The sequence below is a fragment of the Anomaloglossus baeobatrachus genome, chromosome 11, assembly GCF_048569485.1.
Source record: "Anomaloglossus baeobatrachus isolate aAnoBae1 chromosome 11, aAnoBae1.hap1, whole genome shotgun sequence".
Taxonomy (NCBI): Eukaryota; Metazoa; Chordata; class Amphibia; order Anura; family Aromobatidae; genus Anomaloglossus; species Anomaloglossus baeobatrachus.
In genome coordinates this window covers 19662781-19682663 of record NC_134363.1, presented here as the reverse complement: position 1 = coordinate 19682663, position 19883 = coordinate 19662781, and the positions used below count along the sequence as shown (strand labels likewise).

The following is a 19883-nucleotide window of genomic DNA, read 5'->3' as shown; positions in this document are numbered from 1 at the left end:
TGGTCACTAATGCTGAGTAGTGGACCACTCCTTTAAATATAAGTCCCCTGCCCCCTGTCTGATACTCACCATCTGGCCTCTTCAATTTTTTCAAAAGCACTCAGGGATTTGTGACCTTCCGGCAGCTGCAGTGTTTCATGGAGTGTGCCAGAGGTCACAACTTAATACAGGCCTATGAGAGCTTGGTGCTGGCCTTGTTCTGGCTATCTTAGATTTGTATTGAGCTCTTGTGATGTAACTTCTGACTTATGGAACAAGATGGCACACTGAAACGGGATTGGCGTTAGTTAGAGATGAAGACACCGGTGGGTGAGTTAATGATTGGTACAGGGAGCTGACATTTAAAGGGCACTCCAGTGCTAAAAACAACACAATGCTGGAGTGGTGCTGAAACACCAGGTTACTGAAATTCAGAGTAACTGACTTACATATCTTCTCCCTAAAGATTCTCTTTTAAATCAAGTTACGATCCACTCTCACAGCCCAGTGATTGGCTGAAGCACTTCAGATGTGTTTTGAATGATGCAGCTAAACAGCAGAGACCGAGGCACCAGCGGGTACACAGCACTGGACCGGGGGAGGATAAGAAGAGCATAGTTTGTTTCTTTAAAGCTAACTGAGCCTATGGGGTACTTTGCATGCTGCGACATCGCTAGCATCAGCTAGCGATGCTGAGCGCAATAGTCCCCGCCCCCGTCGCACATGCGATATCTTTTGATAGCTGCCGTAGCGAACATTATCGCTACGGCAGCTTCACATGCACTTACCTGCCCTGCGACGTCGCTCTGGCTGGCGACCCGCCTCCTTCCTAAGGGGGCGGGTCATGCGGCGTCACAGCGACATCACACGGCAGGCGGCCAATAGAAGCGGAGATGAGCGGGACGTAACATCCCGCCCACCTCCTTCCTTCCGCATAGCCGGTGGAGGCAGGTAAGGAGATGTTCCTTTCTCCTGCGGCTTCACACACAGCGATGTATACTGCCGCAGGAACGAGGAACAACATCGTATCTCCTATTGGTGCGACATTATGAAAATGGCCGACGCTACACAGATCACCGATTCACGGCGCTTTTGCGATCGTTTATCGGCGCATCTAAGCTTTACACCATGCAACGTTGTTACCGGCACCGGATGTGCGTCACTTTCGATTTGACCCCGATGATATGGCAATAGCGATGTCGCAACGTGCAAAGTACCCCTAAGAGTCATATAGTGTCTTAAAAGAAGGAAATCTGTTTAGTGACAGTAACACATTATTGAATCTTCTGTATTTCATCTCTTAGAAGCGTCTATGACTGAGTTTCATGATTTAGTCCCAGATAATCCTAATCCAGAATGGACCCTATGAAGCAGATTTATCTTCTCATCTGTCAGGGTAAATATTCTCACAATTACAGAATAATCTGATATAATGGGATTCTGTGACCCCGACCTCATGTTCTGCTCATTGTCTCCAGGCTTCTATCTGGGTTCTCTATGTCAGCGATGGACGTTCCCTTCTAGAATTACTGCTCTTATCGGTTCCTGTGTGGAGATTCCTTGTACATATCATCCTGATGGGGGATCAGGAGCGTCCTGCACCGTCTGGTACTGGAACACTTATGGTCCTGATCCAGAGATCCTAAACACCAAGGACTCATCTACAGTAATAGGGGAATACAGAGATCGGACCTCACTGGTACCGGGAAATAACAGCTGCACCCTGCGGATAGACCCTGTGAGGAGAGGAGATGGGGGCTATTATTATAATCCAGGGATCACAGAAGACAGAACAATAAATGCAGGTGGTTTACAGAATACATATGTTCTTCTCTCTGTCACAGGTAAATATATAATATCAGGACCTAATAGAAATCTTCACACTCATCTTGTATCATAGTATTTAATGAAAAAAAAAATACACTAACATAATGTACTGAGGCATGTTATGTGTGCATGTGAACATATGTAATGACATACATTGGTATAATTATGATATGCATTTTGTTGGTCTATGTTATGTTAAATACACTGGAAGAAAAGAAATATTTAGACCTCAGATGGAGATGGCCGAATTTCCTGAAATTCATTTTGGAGTTGATTTTTCTAATTCTATTGAAATATGTGATTCAGACTAAATCTATTCACCATGAATTGAAAGTCCTCCAAGTCCTTTAATCTAAAGCCTGCTTTACACGTTGCAATTTCGCATACGATTTCGTATGCGAATGTACCCGCCCCCATCGTATGTGTGGCACGTTCAATTTGTTGACTGTGCCGCACAAACGATTAACCCCCGTCACACGTACTTACCCATCCATACGACCTCGATGTGGGTGGCTCCACTTCCTGGAGTGGGAGGGACATTCGGCATCATATTGACGTCACGCGGAAAGCAGCCAATAGAAGCGGAGGGGCAAAGCTAAGCGGAACGTAAACATCACGCCCACCTCCTTCCTTCCTCATTGTGGGCCGGGAGCCGCAGGACGCAGGTAAGATTTGTTCATTGTTCACGGGGTGTCACACACTGCGATGTGCACTACCCCGGGTACGATGAACAATCTGACGTGCAATTCTAGAGAAAGGTACGATGTGTATGCGATGAGCGTTTTACCGTTCAATCGCAATCGCACGTACATGTCACACACTGCAATGTACCTTACAATGCCGGATGTGCGTCACTTACGACGTGACCCCTCCAACACATTTTAAGATACATTGCAGCGTGTAAAGCGGGCTTTAAGCACCTGTTGAATATCGCATTGTATCGTTTCACATTTTACGCTCTTTAAAAGATAAATTTAGGTCCAAGAATTATTTTTTAGGAGAATGTGTCTTCTGATGCTAATGCACATACAGTTTACATGGAAGAAGCAATGGGAGAAACTTGTAACAAGATATCCAAAAACTATTTTTTTATGGGTCCAGATGACTTTTTAATAAGTCTTCAAAAAAAGTATCTACTTTACGGACTAAAAACAGATTTTAATGTGGAAATAGAGAAGCAATATCTTCATTTAACTGCATGTAAGATGGTGACCAGCTTCATTGTTAATGGTCTGTATGTACCACAAACATGGTAGGAACCGGACGTCCGTGCTGGTACTTGTAGCGCCACACGTTTTGGTTAAAGTACTCAATGGCCAGGTTCATAAGTAGTTTGAGAGATGGGTGGGTTTGGCTACCTACATGTGTCGCCAGGGGTTAAGGGGACACCCAGAACCGGGCCAAGGGGTCGCTTATGGAAAGGGGATCATGGTGTCGTGACCCGGTCTGTGCTCCCTGGTTCCACAATAAAAAGGGGGGTTATGTTCGTGACGCCACCCGTGGAATGTGATCAGAGATGACCACCGCTGCTGCAGAACCTCCGGGGGGATGGAAAGCAGCTTGAGATGGGACGGCTCCCCACGGGAAGAGCCTTCGCCCCGGGGCAGTGTGATAGTCTATGGGGGAGTGCAAGACACAACCACAATAAACAAGCAGACTCACGGTTTTGCAGTTTTCTTTGTCCTTTACTGATGATGGTATTCAGCAGAGTACTGTCCACGGAGTCTGTTAAGGGTTCAGGGTTTCTCCCACCCAGCCGGGCCGTTTTGGCTTCCTTGCCTGCACTGTGTGTCTGTGGCCCTGCTGCTGTGTGAACTAGGCAGCCAGCTCTGCTCTGCTCCTAGGTACCGACCTGACAGGCAACTCGAGTCCTTCCTAGTATGTTCCTGAACTCTGCATTTGTTGCGGTGTCTGTGGTACAGATAGAGAATGTGGAATCCTCACTTCTCTGGTGTTAACTGTACAGTATATAACCTGCAGTCTCGGATCCAGCATCCGTTCTCTGTGCTCCACTGGGGTGAGCTCTGCAATGCTCTGCCTCCCAGGAATATTCCTCTGTGTACTCTGTCTCTTTTCCTCAGACCCTCAGCTAGGCCTGGAATTGGTCAGTGGATCCTGAGGTGAGCTAAAGCCAGCTTCCAACCTGCAGATCCTTTCTCCTCAGTTCTCTGCACAAACAAACAAACTGAAACTACTGACCATTTCCCCTCCCCACCAGAATATACAGGGGAGCAGCTTGGTCTCCCCCTTCTGGCCAGGAGGTCTTGGTGTTGTGTATGGGGAGTTAACCCTTTGTGTTGTTACTGTGGCAACCCTGGGGTGCCACATACATACCCTTGCCCGTGGGTGTGTCACTCCTGACAGGTAAATTGGAGACTGTTGTTTGGCACATGGCAGAGTGTGCAAGAGAAGCCTTTGTAAGGGGTGTTCTATACTGACAGACCCTGTGTGTGGAGGTGTTGTGATACCTCCAGGAATGAACCTCTGAGAGGAGGATTTGAATATATTGACCAGGGTCAGTATGTGGAGGCTGCAATGCCTTTGAAGTAATTCCTGAGAGAGAAGGATTAAATTGTCCTTACTAGGAATGGATGCCATACCATGTTTAATTGTTTTGAAGCCACAAGAGGCCCCATGTTATTTTCTTGGAGACACAGTTTATGTGGAAGAAATAAACTTGATGGACCCTTAAAGGGAAAGTGTTCCTGTCTGCTGCCTCAACAAGCCTGCTCAGTGAGTACCCCAATCACATGCCCAAAAAGCATTCTTTTTAGGAACAAGTATACCCTGGGTGAGGAAAGGTTTGTAGCAGCAGTAACAGCACAGTTTTGAACATAATGGACAGGTAGGAGACATGTGATTGTCTCATGGTAATAGCAATAGAATTAGCAACGGAACTGTATGGAACATGATGGAAAAGCAGGCATTGGTAGTGGATTCATCACAGGCACAGATTCACAGGCACCTCTAGACACTGCGGCCACGAGGAACAGGCACAAGGCCCCATGATCATACTCAGGACCATACCTAAATAGTTTCACCCTCTGGGTGCCAAATTGTACCTACCATAGGCTTTTTTTGCCTCAGAAATAGATATTCCCCTTTACAGATCAAAAGTCACAGATGTTCTTCAAAGCCAGGTGCTGATTTTGTCTACAATCCCATTTTTATAAGAGACGTTGGAGACGTTATTTTCTCCCATCTCGGATGGTCAGATGACCATGCTCTATAAGAGTGATATGTATTAGATATATGCGAGTGATCATTCTACGCGATACGCGCTATACTACAACCCCCTGAGTCTTTGAAAAAGACTGATAGTTTTGGTCGATACGTTGGACTTATTTTTCGCATGCCTTCCTTTAATATCCCCACAAGAATAGAATAATAATAATAATTTCAAACAAAATATCATCTCTGAAATCAACTTTATTTGTGTGCTGGATTCTTTGCATTTACTCAATACCTGCAATGACAGATCCAATATTTGGCATCAGAAGAAGGTTTGAGTCATGACTAATTCATTTTCACAAATAATTACTACACTAGTGGAGGATGATTTTCTCATCTTCATTGTGATTACACTATCTGTTGCTTTATGACAATGCACTGGAGACTGGACAAGACGGCCCACTGCTGGCAAATTAAGAGGAATCTTCTCCAGATACAGGAGGAGGGCATCAGGTCTCTGATCTCACATGAATATTAGTACAATAAATCTTTCACACCACTAATCTAAGCTCATTAAGGAATGTGTTTGTTTTCTAAATGTTTATTTATTATAGTGCCACTCCTCTGTGGATATATTTGTGTTTCTTCAGATACTTTGTTATACCATTATACAATGCCTGATGAAGAAACCTAAGGAGTCTCAAAAGCTGCTGTGTAACATCTCTTATATTATTTTCGTTAGCCATTAAAATGTATCAGAACTACAAAATTATTATTTTGCTTCTCCTACTTAGAGCAAACAAAATTTTGTCTAGCATGGAACCTTGTTGTCTCCTTGCAAAGTCAACACTCCCTCACCTCTTTCAGTTCTACCCTACAATATAAAGTTGAAGCAGCAGCAATTGTACTATGACATGATGTCAACCTAAACGCAACATAAAACAGAAGTGCACCAATTGACCAGCCGGTGTTATGATTAAGGGACCGAGGAGGATCAAAAAATGTGGAAAACCAAAAGGTAACAGAGTGGCTGGAACCTTAATGGACTGCAGACCTAATCCTGACACACAACTAGAAGTAGCCGTGGGACGAGCTTACGATGACCTAGTCATCTCGACATAGCCGGAGAACTAAATATTCTTACAGATAGAGATATAAGAAATCTAATCTGTCTCGGAGTAATCCCCAAAGATATAGATGTAAAGACTATGGTGATATAGGAAAACACAATACAAAGCTAGAAAATCAGATTCGGTAAAGGTGAGGCCCAAACTATCTTTATAGGAAAGGATAGGTAAGGAGCACTGTCTTTAGCCATAAAAAAACCCTAATAAATATCAGCACGTCTGATATGGAAAAATCCTGAGGCCAAACGGCCTCTCCCCCACTAGATCAGCACTCTGATGTTCCTGGGATCCAAAAACACTAATATATATGAGGGACTGAATTAATACCAAGCATGACACAATACATTGCAGAATCATGGAGCTAAGTATACAGACACTCCCAGCAGGGAATGATCCAATTCCACCAAGAACTCCACACAAACAGAATATGAATCAAGCATAGTATCAAAGCAGAAAAAACAACAAGAAAGTGGAAACAATAAGCAGAAGCACAAGACCACTTATCTGAGAGGAGTTCTGGTAGTGATCAGGGCTGGTTACAGAATGTCCTTAACACACAGGATAGCCATTGAGCACCGGCAAGTAACAGGAGGAAACTGCTCAGTTATATAGTCCAAAAAGAAATGCCTGATTGCCAGTCATCCAAAGGTGTGTGGCTTTCATTCCACAAATCAACTGCACCACCAGAACTGACCACAAGACATATCCCCAAACTGGAAATCTTATTCACAACAAGCCTGGCTCAGTCCTACCTGTAGGAGGTTCAGTCATACCTCAGTCATACTTGGTCTTTTCTCCAGAAGAAACCCTGAGCCTCAATCTCTTGAAACTTCTGGATAAGTAGATTGGACTTGTGCAAAAACTGTCTCAGTTTGGCATATGGTTATGATCTTGTCCAGTCTCCAGTGTATGTTAAAGATGATATTCAGTGTCACAGTTGGGTTTGTCACATGTATGTGGATCAGATTGTCCTCCATAAGTGTGGAAAACATAGACTTTTGAAAATTAATCAGGCATGTATCAATGAGAATTTTTATTCATCTATGGCTGATACCAATGACTAGATCAGTAGTAGCATCTGCCTGCTTGTACATTATTATTCTGTTCAGCTGCTGCCACTTGAATGTTTCGAAACAGCTAGGACGCTCCTACCTGTCTATCATGTTCTAAGTATACTCTGCTGCTGCTGGTTTGGGCTGTTGGTGCTGGTCCTACCCAAACAGACATCTCCTCTCTGACCGCCATACTCTGTTTTGTGATATTTCTGGTGCTCCACTGCCAGTTAACAGCCACACGTATCCTGACTGTCCAATGTGTTCTGCATATATACTGTATTTACGGAATGAAAATACCAGCTTAGTGCTGTCTAGTTCATCCAAGTGTTGTAACTAGAGTTGAGCGCGGTTCGTGGTTCTCCAGTTCGCGGTTCGAGTGATTTTGGGGGCTGTTCTAGATCGAACTAGAACTCGAGCTTTTTGCTAAAGCTCGAAAGTTCTAGTTACGTTCGAGAACGGTTCTAGCAGCAAAAAGCCAAGCTAATTACTAGCTGGCTTTCTGCTGTAATAGTGTATGTCACTCTGTGACTCACACTATTATGAAATTTCAGTGTATAGTGTGCGGGAACAGCGCATTCAGATCATTGTTGCTGAGATAATGGCGATCGCCATTTTTTTTTTTCCCTTGTCTTCCTTCCCTAAGCGCGCGCATGTAGTGGGGCGGGCCAGCATGTCAGCCAATCCCAGACACACACACAGCTAAGTGGACTTTTAGCCAGAGAAGCAATGGCATGTGTGATAGGATGTCCATGTCACATGCCCTTGCATTATAAAAACGGCCATTTTCCCGTCTGGACGCCATTATCTGCCTTCTGCGTCTGGGTGTCAGTCACCGCTGGCGCAGCTCCTATTTCCGATACTGCTGTGTACGCTCTACACACAGCGCTATATAGAATAGGGATAGAAGTTTCTATCAGTCCTTGTAAGGGCTAAATCCAGCAGGCTCAGAGCCATAGGTGACAGTCAGGTCCGTGGAAAGAGGTTTTAACAGCTACAGATAAGAGCGTCTGTGTAGCTAAGGTCAGGGAGTTCCTTGCTGCATTTCACCATTAGGAAGGATAGAAAGTGAAGCTTCCTTCCCTGTCCACTGACCCACAACCGGCCACTGTACCCTCCTGCCCTTTGCACAATCAAGCTCATTGTTACTAAGCCATTATACTAGCAAACATTGAGGAAACTTAGTGGCATCCTAAAAGTGGCAGTTGGACTTCCATTAGTGTCCCACTGGTTCAAATCTATTTGCAGCACCTCTGCATTGCACACTCAAGCTCACTTTTACTAAGCTATTATACTAGCAAACTGTGCTGCCATTTTAAGCGCCATAGTTTCATTGTCCGTGATAGTTATTGTTGTTTATTCTGCTGTCAATAATGGTAGACCACCGCTGAAATCTACACCACCTCTCAATTTTTACTACCGAATTTTAAGTGGACATTCTTGTCGCTAGCAAAATGAGTGGCAAAATGACAGATGCTGGTGGAAAGGTGAACAGGCGTGTTGCAAAAGGAAAACAAGTTTGTGTCCATGGGGAAGGTGGCAAAGCTCCATTAACATCTGCTAAAGATAGGCCATCTACCAGAAAAAGTAAGATGTCTACTACTTTCCGTGGACAATCGGATGTGCTCCCTTTTTTACGAACACGAAAAACTGGAACAAAGGTAGATGTTGCCCAAAAAAAGAAAATGCTTGAATGGATCTCAAGTGGTCCAACAAGTGCCCTCTCCTCCACCTCAACTACCGCATCTAAAAAACACCAGTCCTCTGAGTTGTCATCCCAATCACACTTGCTTTCTCCCAGCTCTCAAGTCTCCATCTGCCCTTCACAGTATGGTGGAGCAGAGATGGCTGAGTCTGCAGAGCTGTTCAGTCACACTATAGCATGGGAATCAGAGGTCTGCTCCCAAGCTACAGTGAGTACAGACCAGGAAATGGTCTGCAGTGATGCCCAGAACCTTTGTGACTCAGATTCAGGCCGTGAGGAACAACTTTCTGAGCATAATTGATAGGGCCAGGTGGACGGGCTGACCCAGGAGGTGGATCCACTGGGCTGAACACCTCACCGAGGGCAAGGTGCCTGGTAGCCAGAGCAATAGCAGGACAGTCCGTTTAGAGGAGTGGAGTAAAGAAGTCCCTGGGACCACGGGGTCTATGATGGTAGTCCGAGTGACGGAGCTCAGGTTCGGAGGCCGAGATGTCGTCAGGCAGAGTCCGGAACCAATGGAGCGAGAAGACGGGTCACCACAGGGATCGGAGATGGCAGGAGTGGATGGGATGGCAGGCCGTCACCGTTCGGGGTTCAGGTATCGTCAGGACCGGTTGGCGAGGCAGGGTCGGCTCTACGAGAGAGATAGGTGAGTATATCACAGACACAAGGAGACCTGACTCCTAGCTTAGAAAACACGAAGAACAGGCCCCGCCCACTTGGAAAGGATCCCCCTATATACCCAGTACCTGATCCTTCAATATCCTGTTGGAGGACACTGGCCCTTTAAGAAAGGGTCAATGACCGCGCGCGCGCCCTAATGCGCATGCGCGAGGCCCGGGTGCCAGGAGCCAGGGCAGGGAGCGGTGAACAGGATGCAGGGGAGCCGGCCTGGAGCAGAGCTGCCGACGGGCGCCGGGAGCGGGGACCGAGCCGCCTGGGGAGCGCAAGTGATGGGGGCTGGAGGCTGTGGAGCGGGGGACGCCTGATAGAGGAGCCGGGGAGCCAGGCAGGGAAGCCGGGGAGCGTGGCAGGTGAGCCGGGGAGCGAGGCAGGGGAGCCGGGAAGCAAGGCAGGGGACCCGGGGAGCGTGACAATAATGTTGACCCTTATTCACCAACTGTAACACCTGTTGTTATAGACAATGAGGAACATACTGATGACGATGAGACGCAGATACCAGATTGGGATGACAACTTAAATATTCGGTCAGGGCAGGAAGAGGCTCGGTCTGAGGGTAAGGGGAGTGCAAACACAACAATTGATGAGGAAGTTCTAGATCCCACCTACTGTCAACCCACAGTCATGCACTCGAGGAGGTCAACAGAGGCGGTGGAGGAGGATGCAACTGACGACGAAGTTACCTTGCGCCTTCCTGGACAGAGTCAGAGTACTGGTAGCACGTCTACAACTGCATCCTCAGCCACCACTCTGCCTCTGAGCACTAGTCGGGGGGGCTCAGCAGGTCGCATGCCCTCTAAGCCTTGCCTAGCCTGGTCCTTTTTTGACATAGCAAAAGATCGCCCAAATCATGTGATCTGTAAAATTTGTCGTGATTCTGTTAGTAGAGGGCAAAACCTCAGCAGTTTAACAACTTCTTCCATGAATCGTCACATGAATAAATATCATATGTCCCAGTGGGAAGCTCACCGTGCTGCAATGTGGCCTAGCGGAGCAGACCATCCACCGCCTGCCCCTTCCAGTGCATCCGCACGCTATCCATCTTCTAGGACTGTGGGGACAGCTGTCACCCCTGGTTTTCCATGCACAACTTCCACCACTGTAACCGCAACAGGCATTTTGCTTCGTAGGTCGTCAGTTGGTTTGAAGGGGAAACAAGCTCTCTCAGACAGCTCTCTCAGACATCAATAGCACCAATGTTGGATGAAGGCAACATCATGTCTCCGCCTGCACTTTCCTCACAAACCTGCATTTTTCCAGGGACACCCTACTCACCACCGTCTCTACACAGCAGCCAGATCTCTGTCCCTCAGATGTGGACAAATAAAAGGCCATTTCCTGCGACTCATGACAAAGCTAAGAGGTTGACTTTATCCCTCTGTAAGCTCTTGGCTACCGAAATGCTGCATTTCCGCCTGGTGGACACACAGGATTTTCGAGACCTTATGTCTATCGCTGTGCCCCAGTGCCAGATGACCAGGCGCCACCACTTCTCTAAGAAAGGTGTGCCTGCGCTACACCAGCATATCACAGACAACATCACCGCTTCCTTGAGAAACTCTGTGTGTGAATGTGTGCATTTCAACACAGATACTTGGACCAGTAAGCATGGACAGGGACGTTACATGTCGCTGACTAGGCACTGGGTAACTATGGTGATAGATGGTGAAGGGTCTGCTGCACAAGTCTTGCCGTCCCAACGACTTGTGCGTCAATCCTCTGTCTGTCCAAGTTCCTCCACTGCTTCTGCCTCCTCAACCTCGTCTGGGTCCTCCACCTCCATCCCAAGCCTGCCTAGTCAGGCCACCAGCGTTGTAACTGCGCACAAGGAATCACGCACACCTCATTACTATGCTGGCAGCAGAGCCCAACGGCATCAGGCGGTCTTTGTCTTGAAATGTCTTGGAACTAAGAGTCACACAGCGACTGAGTTGTGGGCAGCTCTGGAGACTGAGTTTGGTAAATGGTTGTCTCCACTCAACCTGCAGCCTGGTAAGGCCGTGTGCGACAATGCTGCAAACCTGGGTGCGGCCCTTCGCCTGGGCAAGGTGACACACGTGCCTTGTATGGCTCACGTGTTGAACCTTGTTGTCCGGCAATTTTTAACACACTATCCCGGCCTAGATGGCCTTCTGACCAGGGCACGAAAACTGTCTGCTCACTTCCGCCGTTCAAGCGCCGCAGCTGAGCGACTTGCATCGCTCCAGAAGACTTTCGGCCTGCCGGTTCATCGCCTGAAATGCGATGTGGCGACATGCTGGAATTCAACTCTCTGACATGTTACAGCGACTGTGGCAGCACCGCCGAGCCCTGGCGCAATACGTCATGACGTATAGCCTGGGCCAACGAGATGCAGAGGTTGGGCAAATCACCCTGATGGAGTGGTCTCAGATCAAGGACCTATGCACCCTTCTGCACAGTTTCGACATGGCGACGAATATGTTTAGCGCTGACAATGCCATTATCAGCATGACAATTCCAGTCATTTACATGCTGGAGCACACGCTAAACACTATTCGGAGTCAGGGGGTGGGACAACAGGAAGGGGAGGAAGTAGAGGAAGAGTCATATGCGCAAGGGACAACAACATCACCAAGGTCCAGACGTACATCATCACCAAGGCGGCAGGCATGGGACCATGGATGACAGGGATCAACAAGGGCGCATGGTAGCAGGCAAAATGTTGAGGAAGGTGCAGGAAAACATGAAGAACTGGAGGACGAACTGTCCATGGACATGGAAGACTCAGCGGATGAGGGAGACCTTGGTCAAATTTCAGTTGAAAGAGGTTGGGAGCAGATGTCAGAGGAAGAAAGAACGGTTAGCACCTCTCTGCCACAAACACAGCGTGGACTTGGTCCGCATGGCTGCGCCAGACACATGAGCGCCTTCTTGCTGCACTACCTCCAACATGACCCTCGTATTGTCAAAATTAGAAGTGATGATGAGTACTGGCTTGCCACACTATTAGATCCCCGGTACAAGTCCAAATTTTGTGACATAATTCCAGCCATAGAAAGGGACGCACGTATGCAGGAGTATCAGCAGAAGCTGTTACTCGATCTTAGCTCGGCTTTTCCACCAAACAACCGTGCAGGTGCAGGGAGTGAATCTCCCAGTTGTAACTTGACAAACATTGGACGGTCTCGTCATCTTCAACAGTCTACCCGTACCAGTAGGACCGTATCTGGTGCTGGTAACAGCAATTTTATGGAATCTTTTCATAATTTTTTTAGACCCTCTTTTGCAAGGCCACCAGAGACAACAAGTCTGACACATAGTCAACGGCTGGAGAGGATGATACAGCAGTATCTCCAAATGAACATCGATGCCATGACTTTGCAAATGGAGCCTTGCTCCTTTTGGGCTTCAAATCTAGAAAAATGGCCAGAACTCTCCAGTTACGCCTTGGAGATTTTGTCGTGTCCAGCTGCCAGCGTTGTCTCTGAACGTGTCTTCAGTGCTGCTGGGTGTGTGCTGACAGATAAGCGCACGCGTCTGTCCAGTGACAATGTGGACAGACTGACGTTCATCAAAATGAACAAGTCATGGATCCAGAAGGAATTTACTACCCCTGTGTCATCCTGGGGAGAGTAAATGCTTGTGTATTTTGAATGTTGTTGATGCAAATCTACCTGTGAAGTGTACAACTGGGGCACAAGTGATGCCACTGATGGGGTGTCTGTGTGGCCCAATTTTTGGAAAAAAAGAGAGACTCTGCTTGGAGTAACCGTTGCTTGCAGTGTTTCTAAAAAGGAGCCAAGATGCACAGATCTAGGATCAGCAAAGACTTTGCTACCTACTACGGTGCCATCCTGGGGACGGTTAAGAGTAGCGTATTTTTGAATGTGCTTGATGCAAATCTACCTGTCCAGTTTGCAACTGGGGCACAACTGCTGCTACTGAAGTGGTGTCTGTGGGGCCCAATTTTTGGAAAAAAGGGAGACTCTGCTTGGAGTCCCCTTGCGGTGTTTTGCATGATTTTAGAAGGGCGTGCCATGCCTATATCTTTGTCTCGTCCTCTTTTTCCTCGTAACGCTGTTTTGTTTTCTCATTAGAATTTGTTCTTGTCACTTTCCCATGTGTTTCTGTTGTGTTGTGAGTTGTTTGTCACCTTTTGGACACCTTTGAGGGTGTTTTCTAGGTGTTTTTATGTGTTTGTGAATGCCTGCCATTGTTTCCTATGCGGTTCGAGTGGTTCGCCAAACCGGTTCGCCAAACCGAACTTGAACAAGACTTACGTTCGGCGAACCGAACTCGAGCCGAACCATGACTGGTTCGCTCACCTCTAGTTGTAACTTCACCCTGGAGGTAAATGTTCGGGAGCTCATCGCACTTCATGAAAATAGTAACAGGTGAGTCATCCAGCGTCAACACCACAAATCTGGAATTCTTTAAAATATAACTTTTATTCCTTCACAAAAGGTTCCAAATATTAAAATTGACAGTAACAACAAGCAGTTAAGTATACAACAATGCATTTTGGCGAGCAACTATGCCTTCATCCTAGTCAACAGTCATAGTCATAGGCCAGGATGAAGCCATAGTTGATCGCCGAAACGCGTTGTTGTATGTTGCTACTGCCAGTTTTAATATTGTTTATATATCAATTTGGCTGCAGACTTGTGAATTCTCACATTGGGCACACCGTGCACTGTCAGGATTCTCGGGGAGCGTGTGGTCATGTAACCACAAGTATGCAATATGTATAGCTATATTCTGATTAAATGTGAGCACCTGACCTAGTACAAGTGAATTTAGCAAAGCCGCACATGTATAGTCGGCATGTGGTCGGAAGTATGCATATTGCATACTTGCGGTCAGATGATAGCACACTCTGTGTACAATGTGAGAATTCACAAGTCTGCAGCACATAGAATAAGTGCTAACTTTCATGGCGAATCAGGACAACTCCTTTAAAATGAAACACTAAACCTGTTGCAACTCCACATAAAGGGATAATAGCATAAAACACACCAAGCCATGATTTATTCAGTATTAATACAACATGCCTGGTAATATTTCCCAAACAGATATAATTTTTGGACCACCACTTGTTAGAAAGCCATTGCTTATTCAATATCAATACACCATGCCTGGCATCATTACCCAAACAGACAATTTTTGAGCCACCACATGTTAGAAGGCCAATTTTTAATCAGTATTAATGCACTATACCTGGTATCATCACCCAAATAGACATAATTTTTTGACCACCAATTATTAGAAGGCCATTGTTTATTCAGTATTCATACACCATACCTGGAATTATTTCCCAGACAGACATAATTTTTGTACCACCAATTATTAGAAAGCCATTGTTTACTCAATATTAATACACCATGCTTGGTATCATTACCCAAATAGACATAATTTTTGGACCACCACGTATTAGAAAGCCATTGTATCATTATGCGGCATTAATACTTTGGCTGTGAAGTGCTGGATGTCTGTGGGTGTGATAGCTGACATGTTAGATGGAAGAGGAAAGTGGTCAGTTCACCAGCAGGAGAAGACGTCCGTTGCAGCAGAAACTGGGTGTCAGCAGGAGCACAAAGAAATAGGAATATCCAGCAATCGGTAACTTCTTAAAAACTCATCATTAATTTATCAAAAATTTCATAAAAAACTTGTAACATCAAGACATAAAATCCCAAAAATAATCCATATCAGGCAGCCTATGAATAACAAATGCGTTTTAGACCTGGATCCTTATCACAATGAATAAGGACCCGGGTCCAAAATGCATTTGTTGTAAATTGGTTGCCTACTATGGATTACTTTTTGGATTTTATGTCTTGATGTTACAAGTTTTTTATGAAATTTTTGATAAATAAAGAATGAGTTTTTAAGAAGTTGCCGATTGCTGGATATTCCTATTCTGACATGTTAGATAGGAGCCAAATTAAATAAGGGGTCTTTCATTTAATATTAAGCAATAGAGATGATCGAACACCTCAAATATTCGGCTTTGCCAATATCCGACGAATAGGTCGCTGCTATGCGAATATGTGATGCGCAATGTAAGTCTATGGGAAGCCTGAATAGTTCCAAATAGTTGTTATTCGGGTTTCCCATAGACTTACATTGCACATCGAATATTCGCGAATAGTCAAATAGCGGCGACCTATTCGGCAAATATTCGCAAAGCCGAATATTTGAGCTATTCGATCATCCTTATTAAGCAACACTCCTCAAAAGGCAACTCCCATTTGACCTGCTCAAATATCACACTGTTAAGCAACCTCCGTGGTCATGTTCTCTGCCAACAATTAAGGTGGCGTCACACGCTACGATATATCTAACGATATGTCGTCGGGGTCACGGAATTCGTGCCGCACATCCGGTATCGTTAGAGATATCATAATGTGTGACAGCTACGAGTGACTGTTAACAAGCAAAAACACTCACCTTCTCGTTGCTCGTTGACACGTCGTTCATTTTCATAATGTCGTTCCTCCTTCTACGCTCCGATTGTTCATCGTTCCTGAGGCAGCACACATCGCTACGTGTGACATCCTGGGAACGACAAACAACAGCTTACCTGCATCCCACTGGCAATGAGGAAGGAAGGAGGTGGGCGGGATGTTACGTCCCGCTTATCTCCGCCCCTCCGCTTCTATTGGGTGGCCGCTGTGTGACATCGCTGTGACGCCGAACGTCCCTCCCCCTTTAGTAAGAGGATGTTTTCTGCCCACAGCGAGGTCGTGAGGGAGGTAAGTACGTGTGATGGGGGTTACCGACTTTGTGTGCCATGGGCAAAAAATTGCCCGTAACGCACAAACTACGGGGGCGGGTGCGAACGCTCATGCGATCGCACGATGAATCGTCCCGTATAACAATGCATAGGAATTGGTCCTTCACAAAAGGGACCCATTCCTAAAAAAAACACTAAGGCTATGTGCTCACGGGGAGAGTGTCCTGCGGATATATCCGCAGGACATTCCGCAGGTGCTCCCAGGAAACAGCACCACAACTTTTGTCTGTTTCCATGCTGCGGATATACAGTGGAATGTCGTGCAGATATGGTGCGGGCATTCTGCATTGAGGATACAGTACCATGGCTTCAGCACTGCATCCTCAATGCAGAACAAGTGCTGCAGTGATCGGGGGGAGTTCATACTTACCTCTATCACGCAGCACCTCACTTTCCGGCAGCCGAGTCACTCTCTCAGCGTCTGCAGGAGAAGGTGGGCGGGCCTGAACTAGCTCCGGCTGTCACATGACCGGAGCTCGTGCAGGCTCCGCCCACCTCTTCCTTCCTGTACCTGGATTCATCGCGCTCCTGTACACCGGACGGAGAAAGTGACTCTGGTGAGGCAGGTAAGTATATGGGACCCTGCAGAGAAATCCGCAACAATAATTGACATGCTGCAGATTTTTCTGCACGAAAATCCGCACGATTTCCGTTGCGGAAAAATCTGCAGCGTGGGCACAGCATTTCCCAAATGCCATGGAAATGGCTGGGGAGTAGCTGTGCTGCAGATTTTTTGAAAATCCGCAGCTTTTCCACGAGAAATCCGCGGCAAAATCCGTGCATTTTCCGCAGCGTGGACACAAAGCCTAAAGCATTGCATATTTTTTGCGGTTACACTCTGTATAGGAATGTGCAGTCAATAAACATTCTGTACACAATTCCACTAATGGTACGAATATGTGTACCTATCAGACAGAAGCCAAGAGAACATATTTTTGGCCTCTGACTGGTGAATGAGGACCTAAAGTAATGCTTAAGTATAAGTCAGAAAAATCCCCCTATATATTTTAACATTGGTAGTAAAGTTTATGCAAATCGATTTACACTCCAATAACCCAGTCAGTAATTTTTTGGTCGTTGTACAGAAACCTTGAAATTGCCTCGTACTTGACTGCATGTACAACTCTGTTTTTTTTATTAGCCGACTTGGTACACCATCATTGTTGTGGTGTAATGCAAATTTTCTGGAAGGAAATAACAATGAGCAATATTGTCTGACTTTGAAAATACATTTTTACAGATGACGTGAACATTGAGCTTTATGTGCCTAAACGTATGACTGAAGGAGAAGCCACCACTCTACGATGTACGGTAGAGCACACGTGCCGCTCCAGTCCTCCATCTCTACTATGGAACAAACCGGGACAAGTTCATCATCAATCAGTTGAGATTTCTGGAGGATTCTGGAGACAAGAATCAGAGCTTACTTATATCCCTTCATATCTGGATGATGGTACCTCTGTCCAGTGCACGGCTACATATCCTAATGGACAAAGTTTTCACGAATCAGGAACATTGAATATCAATGGTACGTATTACATGTGACTGGTTACAATAAATATATTTTTCTCGCGCTTAAATATTTAAAACCTTTGTCTGTTGCCTAAACTCATTCCCTCCCCCATTTCTCTACACTAAATTATCTGTATACAGTTAAAAAAAAATATTTTGGATCAAAGGGGCAGGAAGCCAGTTCCTTAAATTATTGTTATATATCATATATATCATATAATAAGAAGATACAACTTCCCAGAAACTTTACTCTAAAGCTGGAATGATTTTCACCAATCACACTAATGCTAAAATGATCTGATTTTGCTATATAAACAGATTTTCCTGCCTTCTGCATTTGTTATATTAACCCTAAAAGTAAACTCTTTATCCCTTATAATAGAGTTGCCTTTCAGATATTGTTAATATGGTATATTCAGTATGTTTGGCAGACATAGATTTTTGGGCACATGAGCTCAATTTTATGGCATATAACAAAGACGTCAATCAGATCTAATTGCTATTTGGGAGCATCAAATTAAGTTTATAGGACAGAAATTAGTCAGATATACTTATGTATGTATAAATTCACCCTAAAGCCGCACCCCTTACACATTAGATAACTGTTGCCTAAATGATGATTGGGCAGATCATTTATCTTTCAGCTCTCTCTCCCCAACTCAGCCACACAAAGGAGTAAGGTATTTGCCAAATGCTCCTCTGTTCTTTATTAATGCTACTTTCAGACTCCGTTTGTGGTCATTTATCATTTTCAGAACCAAAAATTCAGGAGTAGTGATTAGAGTTGAGCGCGGTTCGTGGTTCGAGGTTCTCCAGTTCGCGGCTCGAGTGATTTTGGGGGCTGTTCTAGATCGAACTAGAACTCAAGATTTTTGCTAAAGCTCGATAGTTCTTCATACGTTCGAGAACGGTTCTAGCAGCAAAAAGACAAGCTAAATCCTAGATGGCTTTCCGCTGTAATAGTGTAAAGGGGGCTTTACACGCTGCGACATCGCTAATGCAGAGTCGTTGGGGACACAGAATTTGTGACGCACATCCGGCCGCATTAGCGATGCCGTTGCGTGTGACACCGATAAGCGATTTTGCATCGTTGCAAAAACGTGCAAAATTGCTAATCGGCGACATGGGGGTCCATTCTTAAAAATCGTTACTGCAGCAATAACGAAGTTGTTCCTCGTTCCTGCGGCAGCACACATCGCTCCGTGTGACGCCGCAGGAACGAGGAAGCTCCCCTTACCTGCCTCCCGGCCACAATGCAGGAGGAAGGAGGTGGGCGGGATGTTACGTCCCGCTCATCTCCGCTCCTCCGCTGCTATTGGGCGGCGGTTCAGTGATGCTTCAGTGACGTCGCTGTGACGTCGCATGGACCGCCTCCTTTCTCGACGTCACCGGACAGGTAAGTATGTGCGACGGCTCTGGGCGATGTTGTGCGGCACGGGCAGCGATTTGCCCGTGTCGCACAACAGATGGGGGCGGGTACCCACACTAGCGATATCGGGACCGATATCGCAGTGTGTAAAGTAGCCTTAAGTCACTCTGTGACTCACACTATTATAAAATTTCAGCGTATAGTGTGCGGGAACAGCGCATTCAGATCACTGCTGTATGGATAATGGCGATCTTCCTTCCCTAAGCGCGCGCGTGTAGTGGGGCGGGCCAGCATGTCAGCCAATCCCAGACACACACAGCTAAGTGGACTTTTAGCCAGAGAAGCAACGGCATGTGTGATAGGATGTCCATGTCACATGTCCCTGCATTATAAAAACGGACATTTTCCTCCAGCACGCCATTATCTGCCTTCTGCGTCCTTGGTGTCAGTCATCACTGGCGTAGCTCCTATCTCCGATACTGCTGTGTACGCTCTATACACAGTGCTATACAGAATAGGGATAGAAGTTTCTATCAGTCCTTTTAAGGGCTAATACCGGCAGGGTCAAAGCCATAGGTGACAGGTCCGTGAAAATAGATTTTAACAGCTACACAAGATGACAGCGTCTGTGTAGCTAAGGTCAGGGATTTCCTCGCTTCCCCATTAGGAGGGATAGAAAGGCAGGCTTCCTTTCCTCTACCCA

At 46.0% G+C, this 19883-nt stretch overlaps 1 protein-coding gene across 1 annotated transcript in view; it reads left to right on the top strand.

Annotated features, from left to right (window-relative positions):
- LOC142255717 (B-cell receptor CD22-like) overlaps positions 1 to 19883 on the top strand; it is a 47860-nt gene that overhangs the window by 3062 nt on the left and 24915 nt on the right. Inside the window, exons 2-4 of the mRNA XM_075327173.1 lie at positions 1284 to 1375; positions 1458 to 1823; positions 17540 to 17827. Coding sequence (XP_075183288.1) covers positions 1336 to 1375; positions 1458 to 1823; positions 17540 to 17827 — 694 coding nt within the window. The 5' untranslated portion in view covers positions 1284 to 1335. The remainder of the gene's footprint in view (positions 1 to 1283; positions 1376 to 1457; positions 1824 to 17539; positions 17828 to 19883) is intronic.